The sequence below is a fragment of the Phymastichus coffea genome, unplaced genomic scaffold (assembly GCF_024137745.1).
Source record: "Phymastichus coffea isolate CEN01 unplaced genomic scaffold, Cenicafe_Pcof_1.1 PCOF00193, whole genome shotgun sequence".
NCBI classification, from domain to species: Eukaryota; Metazoa; Arthropoda; class Insecta; order Hymenoptera; family Eulophidae; genus Phymastichus; species Phymastichus coffea.
Window position 1 is genome coordinate 249,371 of NW_026707004.1, and position 12,556 is coordinate 261,926.

General features: G+C 41.9%; 1 protein-coding gene across 1 annotated transcript; it reads left to right on the forward strand.

The window, feature by feature from the left end:
* Nucleotides 1-717: 717 nt before the first annotated feature.
* LOC131673755 (kalirin-like) lies at nucleotides 718-12,292 on the forward strand (the record flags this gene model as incomplete). The annotated part of the gene is made up of 10 exons (XM_058952011.1): nucleotides 718-1,002; nucleotides 5,869-6,219; nucleotides 6,623-6,736; nucleotides 6,887-7,166; nucleotides 7,649-7,984; nucleotides 8,400-8,770; nucleotides 9,180-9,272; nucleotides 9,942-10,037; nucleotides 11,430-11,605; nucleotides 11,953-12,292. Coding segments are annotated over exons 2-10 (2,109 nt in total), but the record flags the coding sequence as incomplete, so codon positions are not given.
* Nucleotides 12,293-12,556: the final 264 nt, after the last annotated feature.

Here is a 12,556-nt window from a genome sequence, read left to right on the forward strand (position 1 = left end):
TTCCCTGGTTTCGAGCGCCCTTCTTACGCTTTGACCACTTGATTGAACGAACCTTTAAAGTGAAAATGCTTCTGTGTGGATTGGATTCGCATTCAGAGATATTTTATTTTATATAGTTCTTAGTAGTTGTTTGATAAAACGTTACATTGATTGATTTATTATAGTAGTGCACCTATAAAAGGGGATGAGAAATTAAGTGTAAGGCGAGCTTGCGCCGGAAAAAAGCGGTACCTTTCTCCGTATCCCCCCTGCGGAGTGCGGACACGAGCTCAGTCAGTCTGGTCGCGAGAGTGCACTGGCATCAACGAGGAGAGAGAGAAAGAGAGAGAGAGAGAGAGAGAGACACGCAGACAGACAGAGAAAGAGTATAAACGCGAAGTGGCGAATGTGCGGCAGGCTGTAGGCAGGCCAGAGTCTAGCGGCGGCACCCACATACATACGTCCGCAGTGTAGGAGCAACAGCAGCAGCCTCGGAAGTCTTCCGCTGCTGGGGCTGGCGTGTGTCGAGTCGTCGTCGCGTACGTGCTTGGCCTTCGTCAGTGCAGTGCGTGAAACAACGCGATAACCGCAATGCTGGCGGTTGGACAACCACTCGATGGAGCTGACTCAAGGGACAACTGCTGCATCACCACCATCAACACGACGACGAAAAGTTACACGGCGAGGGCAAACTGCCCACGCAGGTACGCAGCTCTGTAAGAGAGACTCGCCGCCGTAGCCGCGCGCCGCATGTAATAACGTAACGGGACTCTCACGTAATGATTCCTTGGTGTTTTGATATGGCGTGCGTGTGCAAAGCATTTTTCGTTCTCGTCAGTGTCTTGTTGTCTTTTTCGTAGTCAGTGTGCGTTCGTTCGTCTATCGCGATGATTATTTGTAAGAAAGAAAACGAAAATGAAAAGGGACGCGAGTGTGAATCATTTTCAGAGTGTGTGTACAGTCTCAAACACAACGCGTTTCTCTTCTCTCTTTCTCTTCGGTCACGGAGAGTCAGCTTGCCAGGTTTAGTATAATCTGTTTTTATTTATGGATGAACATGCTTTGCTGTTACGGGGAAAGTGCACAGACACCTCGCAATAATCATTGTGGAAACTCTGTTTTGACAAGTTGGAAATTGTTGACTGAAAAAAAAATACAACATACATAATTTCCAAACAACTTTCTAGCTGGTTATTCTAACGAAAAAAATTTGCGTTATAGCTGTTAGTTAAAAGTCTGTTATTGTCTGTTTAACAAGAAAACGAAGAATATCTTCGATTGGATGAATGTCTTAACTGACAGGCAGAGAAAGAGAAAGAGAGTCAAAGAGAGACTTACAAAGTTACAAGAAACAATGATTACAATTTTATGTAATCGTTGTTTCTTGTAACCTGTGAGAATGAGATTGGATTAAATCCAGTATGTGATATTTTTTATAACAGTCTGTTATGATAATGTTTTTATTGTCTTTTTACCTTTAAAATTATAAAAATATTGTTAGTTAATTAGTGGAACATATTCATGATTAATCTCCATTGAGTTGTACACTTTCAAGACTCATTCCAATTTTAGACTTTGATATATATTCCCAATGCATAGTTTCATTTCATGTACTTGACTATTCAGGATTCATCCAAATGAGATACCAATGAATTCATACACTGCAGTGAAAACATATATATTTCTAGAATAACTCGGTCTATGTATATAAACCTGCCACTGACTAATTAATTTTCATTAGTATTTCTTAGAAAGCTTCTCTCTTTTTCTCCAATGTACAAAGAAACTACATAAACATTTGGAAAATCAAAACTCATTTGCTTATAGGCTCCCCAAAACGATTTTTTTATTCCTTTATATTAAAACAAATGATTTTTCCTCCTATACCGTTAACGCAAGCTTTTCGTAACTCTCGCCCGCTAAAAATGACATTCGCAGTCAATTTTTGCAATATACTTTCTCTTGCAGCCAGGATTGATTTACAGTTGTGTGCAATACGGGCACACATACGCGTGCGCAGCCCTGGCCTGCCATGTGCGGATAGGGCGCGTGTCGTGGATTTCTCTTACACATACATATATACAAACTTGTGTGTACTATCTCGGAGGGGGGGGGGGGGTTGGTTGTACTTGGGGTGGAGTATACTATTCTCTCTCTCTCTCTCACTCTGTAGTTTGTGACGCTTATGCCAGATAGACGTTTCTGAGATATGTGTTTACTTTTGCCAAGCGATTTTTTTTTCTTCTAGACTCGCGGTTCGCTGATACTTGATAGTCAGTTTTGTAGCAAATAGAAAGGGAGAGTGAACGAAACCGAATATGATTTCGTTAACATTGTTGTTTATTGTCATGCGAGTGACGTCTACTGTTCGCGTACGCGCATTTTTATTGCAGTCCGTCCACGGCAGCGTAAAACGCATTATTTTCATATCAATATTACACGAGGTATACACATTTCAGTGAAAAGACATTACACGCTATATAATTTCACTAAAGTGCTTTGCGTACAAAGCATTAAATTGAACAGTCATTTCACATTTTCTCTCCTTTGCGTGGGATTCATTACTCAAAATCGCATTTCAATGAAGCCTGTCAAATCGATATCAAGCTGCGCCAAAACTTCCTTCGGCGTTAGATATGAGTCTGCGCTCGAGTTGAATGCTATCTTGTCCTCAATGTAATTGGAGAGGGGGCTAATTAAAATTAAAAAATCATCTCCTGAGCTGCTGAATGCAAGTATATGTGTATCGTATCGGCTGTTGTAATCTGTCGCATTGTTCGCTGGCTGCTGCGCTCTACGAGTTTTCAGAGTTTGCTAGCGCGTGCTTTTATCGGAAAAGTCTGCAGTTCCCTTTCAATAACTCACACGCAGACGAAAACTTTCTGTTTACAGTTGCACGTACGATGACTGACGGATGGGGGGGGGGGGGGCTATTTTTTTGGGTGGCTTTTCCGGAGCGATTGCTTAACTGTTTGTGGCATTTCTTTATTCATGTATTTTTTTTTCCTTTCAACGCCGTTCATTGCTTCACAGCTCTTAAACGCTTTTTTCATCGAAAGCTATAAACTCAGGGAAGCACGTCAATGGTTGCCTTTAGTTTTTGTTATTAATTATATCGACGGCAGCTCGCCAGTTTTTATAAGCGCGATAAATAATGCTTATGCAGCACGAACTCGGAAGAAATTGAAACGGTTTTTGCGTGCGTCAATTCTGAGAAAGGATGTTGTATCAATTTACATTGTTCGCAACACAAACGCGTATTGTATTTCGACGCAAAGTTTATTAAAACGGATATGCCTCTCCAAATAAAACGATGTTATCTGCGTTCGACGCGACAGTCGAAAAGCCGTTCACAATGAGCTGCAAGCTCCTTATGAAGTCTCGACGCCTCGAAAGGCCACGCGTACAAAGCTTGCGAGTTTCCGCGAAGAATCGCGTGTATCGTAAGCCGTTGCCGGTCCCAAACTCTCGCCGCCGCCGCCGACTGTCTTTTAGCGCCCGCTCCTTCGTTTCGCTCTTTTTTTTTTTTGGCGAGCGGAATATTCGGGTATTCCGATGAGTAGCGCGCGTTTCGTTGTTTCCCCGCCGCGCGCATGAATGGCCAGGCAGAAGAAAGGATTCGCCCGCGGCGAGACACACAATCCTTTCTCATTTTCTTCCCTTTTTGCCCTATACTTCTCGCGTCGTAGCTCGTTTCTCCTAAGATTGTTATTTTTTTTTCTGTTTTAGCGAGTCATTAAAAAAAAAAGCTGCCTTTAATGAGTCGCTTAAAGCACCTCGTTATACGAGAGCTCGAGAGTGCTTTTAATGCGGATCGCGCTTGCGTGCATGCGAAAATAGTCGAGCGAGAAAGAGAGCGAGAGAGAGAGAGAGAGAGTGATGCGATTTTGCTGCGGCATTTAATCGTGTAGTCGGGAAAATATTACTAGTGCATAATATTCTACTTAGGATCATTGCGACGAGACATGTTTTTCGGCGAAAATGTTCAATCGATTGGCCGAGAACATTCCCGATAAAAACGCGGAGAAGAGCGCATCGAGATATTAATGGATCCTCATAGCTCACGCAATGAAAGAGCAAAGAAAAAGTAGCGAAGAAGCGTAGCACCCTCTCCCGTGTATTGATTTTTGCTTTGGGGAACGAAAAAAAAATAAAATTCTCGCGCGCGCACTCAATGTTGCGAAACAAGTATCTATGTAACTGATAAAAAATGTGGGTCATGCATTTCGTATAGTTATACAGAGATATTACAGATTCTCGCTTCTCGAGTTTCCCACTTTTTTCTCTCATTCTCGATGGCGACCGAAGGATAGTTGGTTTAATTGAACTTGCCGTTCGAGCGAGAAAGAAAGCTTTCTACCCTCGCGTCAAATATTTTCACCGCGGGCCAACAAAGGCTCTATAAATACAATTTCTTTTTGTAAATGGCGGCGGTGTCAATCATTCGCTTCAATTGCGATTCCAGTCAATAGCCACCGCCGCCATCGACACGATTATTATCGTGTGTTTCGACGTTACACGCAGTTCTATCTTGATTCGTTACTCGTAAACGTCACGCGAGAGAATTGACAATTACCGAAAAGAACGTTTTCGGCACATGTGACGAGGACGAATGTTTTACTCGCGCACTTCTATTTTAAAGAGGCGTTGCAGCGTGTGTGTATTCGTTTTTTTTTCTTTGCGCTGCGGGTCTGTGAGTCATTGATCCGTTGTATCGGCTTTTTTCTGGTGTGCAGTTATATTTCTCCGCAAAGAGCCCAAGCTGCGAAAGCGGATTTTCGTCGGAAAGGAACGTGCGTTTCAATATATTTATAAACACGCAGACCTATATTTTCCATGGGACATCGATCACTCGTCGAAAAAGAAAAAGCAAATAAATTCGTCGCGTTACGAAAACTTGATTTTCGGTACAGCCCAGTCGAAGCAATCGGCGGCCAATCCCCACAAAAAGATTACGAAAAAACTTGTCGACGTGTCCCGTCCTAAAATCGCTGGAAGAAGTTCCACGGCAAGCAGAGCACCGCTGATCCGTAAATCGACAAAGAGCAGCCTCATACGCACACACGATACTCGCATTAAAGATACATATAGTTAACAATGTCACTCCGCGCGGATTCGCCTTGATCTCGCGTTAACGGTAAAATTCCCACGCCAATAACGGAATCGTTATCAACAAACAACTCTGGCGATGTATTCCACGCGCGTTTTTGTTTAGCGTGAGCATTTGTATGCTACCGTTGATACAGGGAGACGCGCACGGACGTTTAATATAACAGTATTTCATTACCGGTCGGTAATTGACTGACTGCCAGGCGCCGCGCGCTAGATATTAATTATCGATATTTTCGCGCGCGACAACGGCACTCAATGTCACGTGAAAATTTCACACATTTGTGTAGCTACGCATCGTCGCGCGCGAAACTTGACATTTAAATCGTCACTCCGTGATCCTGCGTCGTTAGCGAATGCTCTCTATTTCTCATGGATGTTTTGATTTTAATATTGACTATATCACGTGAAAGGACTCGCTACGATACTACGAGAAACGCGAAGGAATTAAACGTTTGCGAGATGAAACGGTCAATTAAAATCACTCGATTACAATCTAGTCCGTTACGTAACTGGGCATTTTTTTTCATTCTCCTATCCTCTGCCGAAGGCATCTTTAACTTTGCGCGCGAGTGAAGGGAAATCGTACGAGGTGGATCTGTCGAAGCGTATTATACCTTTCGAGAAGGAGAAAAGTTGGTTGCAACCTAGTTTCTTCTGATATAGGGAAAAAGCGTGATCGGATAAATCGAACGGGACTTGGGAGTGATCCTCTTAGCGAGGTTTCTGCGTGAAATTGTGATCGATTCAAACCGACCGCCACGATTGCATTGGTTGCAGTGAGTGATAGTAAGTGACAATAAAGAGGGAGGAGGAGGAGGAGGTGGTATGATGGAGAACCTAAGGTCGGGTTTGATAACGACAACGAGAATGGACATTATCAGGGCGGCTGAGGTGCTGCCATTGCTGCAGGAACGGCTGGCAATAATGCCGGGCAGTCGCGATCGTCGGGGTGGTTTACTGCTCCTGTTCCCCAACAATCCGAGGCGCGAACGTGCCAAGCCCGAAGACTATCGCCGACTCCTGCAGTATCTCATGGCCATACCCAACGACGACGATCGTAATCTGCGCTTCACCGTGGTTGTCGACATGCGCGCCACCACTTGGGACTCCGTCAAGCCTATTCTCAAGGTATCGATTTTTTCTTTTTAATCTATATAATAGCAATATTGACGGCAATGAGAGCTTTGGTAAATATATCATTCCTAATGGACAGTCATTTCATTAAACGGATTTTTACGTTCGATTGGATTTTTTCCATCGATCGTTGCAAATCAATTCCTTAGTGAAAACTTAAACGAAGGCTAATAGCGAGAGTCGTAAAACCAGAAGAAAAAGAGAGAGAGAGAGAGGAGAGAGAGAGGAGAGAGAGAGAGAGGAGAGAGAGAGAGAGAGAGAGAGAGAGAGAGAGATAGAGAGAGAGAGAGAGAGAGAGAGAGAGAGAGAGAGAGAGAGAGAGAGAGAGAGAGAGAGAGAGAGAGAGAGAGAGAGAGAATGGGTGAGTGAGTGATGACGTCTCATTGGAACGTTGCAGGTGCTGCACGACAACTTCCAACACTCGGTGTTTGTGGCCTTCCTGATAAAGCCCGAGAACTTTTGGCAGAAGCAGCGCACCTCATTGGCCAAGCAAAAGAAGTACAACTTTGAGGTACGCATAATGCACACTTTGCGTTGTCTCGGTGAATGAGCCTCTGTGACCCACTTCTCCTTGACGCTCGCAGAAATTATATATGTTGCTGCTCTTGCGGTCGAGAATTTTCGCTTTGATGATGACGCTCTCCACTGTGTTTCGTTTCAGATAAATACAGTTAACTTAGAAGCGCTAGCTAGGAACATAGACCCATCGCAGCTGACCGCCGATCTCGAGGGATCGTTGCAGTACGATCATGCCCAGTGGATCGATGTACGTTTGGCACTCGAAGATTTCACGTGGCAGGCGACTGATTTGTTGGATAGGCTTGACGATTTGCAAGAGGATCTTAGTAGAAACGATTTTGCCGATGATGTTGGTGGTGCCAAGCATGGTATTGATATGCACAATGAGATGAAGAAGAAGATTATGAAGGTGCCTGTTGAAGGTACGTTTCACGTAGTGCGAGCTTAAATTACCATGTTTTAAATCGATCTATGTTTAATAGTACAAAACGGTACGGTAGTCATAGATAAAATTACGTAACGTGATATATATATATAACCTTGCACGTACTTGATTAATAATAGCACCTTCTTACGTAAAATTATGCTTCATTTTTTTACTACCAAAATTTCTCAGTTGCTATCAGGAAAATACATAATGATATTCAGCTTAAAAACTGTACTGAGAGAAAAAACGGACTCCCTACAAGTGACTTGTTCGATAGATTAGTCGTTTAGCGAGTATAATCAGATTAAGTAATATATGTAACTAGATTGAGATGTTATAAATGATATTACGTAAGTTGCTTTTCTGTTTTGTTTTATAGATACACACTCAATTAATTTATTTTGAATATTTAAGAATATTTGTTCAATAGAAGTCGTCAATACCGTTGGGAATACAAAAATATTACATTTGTCACAGATATCGGAGCAATCGGAAACAGACTGCTAGAGCGATTCAACATAAACGTGAATGGCAGTAGTAGTGGCGAAGGTGGAAGCATTGAGTCAGGTGCGTCAGGTGGCTCCGAAACGGAGAGTCGTGACATTGCTAACATCGTGTTACAACACCTCGACTCGGTGAATGCTGCCCAGCAGCATCTGCTCCAACTTTGGCACATCAAGAAAATGAAGCTTGAACAGTGCTTCCAGCTGAGGCTATTTGAGCAGGATTGCGAGAAAATGTTCGAGTGGATTTGCCATAATCGAGAGAATTTCTTGGCTAATTACGTTGAGATTGGACGATCTTATCAGCTGGGTAAAGCCCTTTTTTGGTATCTTCATTTTATTCTGTTCTGCGAGGGACGCGTCTTGCCCGAGAAAGATTTTCGAATGGGAATTTATAATGAAGTTTTATTAGAACCGGTTTACGTACGGAATAAAAAATAGTATATGCGAAGTATTATATTTATGAGGCATTTTATGATTACATTTTCTTTACACGAATAGTAAATCATCATTTCTACTGTGAATATTCTTATTTATCATTGATTAGCCTTGTTTTAAGTTGTTTAAAGCACAAATTTAATGTTAATATTAACAAAGTATTTTTATAATCTGTAAAAAGTTTTAAAAGCTAAATAAAAATAGAATGATTTCTCACCCTCGATATTAATTTCAATCGATAACCATCACTTGGCATCAATTAAGCGTAATTTAATATCTCTTCACAGCAAAAGGCCTGCAAGAAGATCACAAGCACTTCGCGATGAACTCGATGAATATGTACGTGAACATTAACAAGATCCTGACAATGGCAGGCCGTCTCCTCGAGACACAGCATTACGCTGCCGGTCATATTCGTGCAGTAGCAGGTCGCTTAGATCGTGCCTGGAAGGAATTCGCGGCTGGTCTCGACGAACGCACTGCCGTCCTTAGTTTGAGTGTTGTGTTCCACCACAAAGCCGAGCAATACGTCGACAGTGTAGCCGGTTGGAGTCAAGCTTGCGATGCGACGAATTTGCCCAACGAAATTCCTGTCCTCGAGTCGCACATCAGACAACATCAAACGCTTTACGAGGCTATGTGCCAAGCTTACACCGAGGTAAAAATTTATTACGATGCTTTGTTCACTGACGAATATATTGTTATGTTGCGACTTCTTTTCAGCGATACTTTTAATTGGATGAAAATAATTGTTTTTGTTTTCGATAAAGGATCTTTGTTTTTACGCTTTTATTACTATTTTTCTTATTTTTTTAAAATATTTTTTATTTTATTTGGCTCTTTCATCAACTTTTCATGCTTAATTTTTTTTAAGTTACATTCAGTTCATAATCTCAATGTTAATGTGTACCGTCGAATCGCCTTGGGGGCACAATGACAGGCTTCGTATCAGTTGAATATTATCATGACTTGATTATTCGACGTTAAAAAAATCTTTGCTGTCAATTCATGAATGTATTCAATCTTGAGTGCAATAAACGATAATCATCGAATAACTTCCCCTACAGGTATATAACGCATATCAATCACTGTTAAGTGGACTAGGCAAGATGCTGCAAGTGTGTCACAGCGCGAGCGCAGTTGTTGGCACCGACGAATACGTACGAGATAATTTTTCATTTTTTAATGACATAGTTTTTAGCCGGCAGTTGGATAAAAAATTGATTGCTAACATTATGGTGTCTGGGTAAACTGCCAATCAAAGCATATTATATAGAAGAATGGCGAAACATAATCGTAATCAGCATCTAAAGAACTCATTTCATTCATTTCAGGAATTATAGATCTTAGAATTGGTTTTTGGTGGTACGATACGAATGCAGGAATTAGAGTTTTATAAGCGAGAGACTCTAGCTCGATTAAGAAAAAACAGAAAAACAAAAAAAAAGAAATCACTGTTGTTAGCAAGACGCTCTTAGCAATACGAAAACTCTAATTCTCGTGAAGTACCAATTAAAAGAAAGAAGAGGTGTTTGTGTGTGTGTGTGCGTGTGCGTGTGCGTGTGCGTGTGCGTGTGCGTGTGCGTGTGCACGTGCGCGTGCGCGTGTGTGGTTGTGTGAGTGAGTGAGTGAGTGAGTGTGAGTGAGCGAGCCATACATAGAGCTGCCGCTTAATTGTGAAAAACATGCGCACGGGTGCTGGTGACGTAGTGTCTGCCTACCCATCCCTCTTATTTTTTCGCTTAACATAATATATATATTATACATACCCGGAAGACACATACCTACACTAGACTTTTAGAGTCACGATGTTGTAATCCACGGTTTAGGTGCATAGTACGAGTAAGAAGCTACTTTACCAACTGGACCACCTCGTGCAAGTGTGTAACCAACCCCAGGGCCTAGACCACGCGACAAGAAAACACGTACGTGCTATTCTCCCCCAGCGTGCGCAAACTTTAATGTTGCATGTCTTTGTCTTTGTGTGTCAGTGTGTAGATTCTCTACTCGAGAAGAGAAGAGAAAAGAGAGAGAGACTACCTTCTCTCTCTCTCTCTTTCTCTCTCTCTCTCTCTCTCTCTCTCTCTCTCTCTCTCTTTCTTTGTTTGTCATCACGACCCTACTGCACTGCCGTCACCGAGATTGCAGTCATCACTCACAACATACACCACTCCTCACCTAGCTTATGTTACCATTGGCTTTTATTGCATGCTGAAGGCTCTTCCCCTACACCTTTACTGTATCTTGAGTATCTGTAGGATGCTTGTAACATACTGTGTAGAAGGATTGGCATTTGGGCTTGTACTTGGGATGTACGTTGTGCTTTATGATTAATCGATCAAAAATAAAGAGATTCTTTTATTGCTTGCATCTTCCTTCCTTTAGATTTTAGAGATGACACTTAAGTTGTTATTAAATCAATCACGGTGCGTTCTCGTTTTACTTCCATGAGTGTGTTTTAGTTAAACAAAGGTATCCTGAGTCATTAGTCAAAGATTCATTTCGAACTTTTAAATCTTATAAATGCAGATCTTAAAATTTCATCACGGAACTTTTCTTGAAAAGTCTTCTTGAACTTTGCATTAGTTATTTTAAAGAGTAAAATTTTTCGACGAAAAATACAGTGATTCGGTAAATTAAATAAGCGCGAAAACTTCAAAATGCCGCGAAAAATTTCTGAAATAATTTCAAGCACTAGCGCAGAGCAGACCTACAAAGCAAAGAAAAAAATAGTCTTTGTATATGTTATTTCACCTTGCGGAAAAAAGACTTTCCACGCTATTCCACACTATGAACTACAACAACAAAAGAGAAAAGGAAGTCCAATGCGCAAACCTTTTTGTTTTGTCACTCCCTTCTTTTTTCGCTTCTTCCATTCTACTTCCTTCGTATATATATCTAGTGCAAAACTTAACGCTTTCAAGAGGCGCAGCATCAAGACCCTCTGTAATTGGAAAAGTCCCACAGCAATAACGATAATTTCATTAGAAACTTTTGGTCTGTTACGTTTAATTAATACCAACGCCCGCATTTTAGAAGAGTACAGAAACAAAAGTATCCCAGTAGTTGAGTATCAGTATATAAGTTGCACGTTTTTGTGTGTTCATTTAAAAAAAGGCCATTGTCTCGTTTTATATAAGCAACATTGGCTCCGAAATAAGACTGCAGGACTGCAGTGGGCGTAAAAACTCCAAGAATATATCGTATTCAAATTCAAATGCAGAGGAGCCAATGTGAACTATAGAAAGAGATAAAGAGAGCCGTGAACGGAATAATCAATAGTCGACAGATACTGATCGGTTTTGTGTGTATTATAGAGTCAGGACGGCCACATGGATGGACGTGGTGGGATGAGCGGTAACCCTGCGGCTGACTATAGCGAGGGCGCGAGCCACGTGCTTGCGGTTATCCATCAGATACTCGGACATCACCGTGCTCTCGAAGCTCGCTGGCATGCCAGGAAAATCAAACTACATCAGAGATTGGCGCTCAGGTGAGCACATGGAATTTGCTTGTTTTGCCCTATCAGCGTTGCAGCGTATCAAGTCGCTTCGGTGAAAATTCTTTCTTCCATTTACAAATTGAAAAATAAATCGAGTTCCTCGATTTAAATTTACAAGCAATATCGTCTCGATGTTACAAACACTCGCACATCGGCCAGAAAACGCAATTTGCCTTCGAGCGTCGTAAAAAAAGAAACTGTTGGACAAACGCCAGCGTACTACCAAAGAAACCCTTTCACGTCACAAATATAATCTCATCGTCAACAATATACTGTCATAATCATGGTTAGGCGATAAAATCATAAAACAACGATCTATATTAGTGTCTCCCTTCCAGGCTATTCCAAGAAGACGTGAAGCAAGTGCTTGACTGGCTGACGAATCACGGCGAAGTGTTCATCCGAAAAAACACCGGCGTCGGACGTAATCTCCAGAAAGCCCGTGTGTATCAGAAAAGTCACGAGCATTTTGAAAACGTGGCGCAGAATACATACACGAACGCTTCGAAGCTGTTGACCGCTGCGGAAGAGTTGGCTCATACAGGAGAGTGTGCCCCTGACGAGATTTACGCGGTTGCACAGGAGCTCGAAGCGCACGTTAGCAGTTTTGCCGCGAGGGTTGAACAAAGAAGACGACGGCTTGATCTTGCCGTTGTATTCTACACACATGAGAAAGAGGTAAGGGTTAAATTTTCCGTTGATGCAAAAATTGAATTTTAGATGAATCGAATGGAAAGTCAGATGGGAGATTTTAATGCTCGTATCTGTTTCCTTTGAAAGAGATACGTTATTCAAAAGTACTTGAATCGATAACCCTTTAGCCGTGCATGTAATCATGAAAAAAACGAACATTCGCCGCTCCAACGCGACTTTTGAAGAACTTAGTCCCGACTCCAAGTAACTCTTCGAAACATATTTAGATCGCAAATCCTCGAATAACTC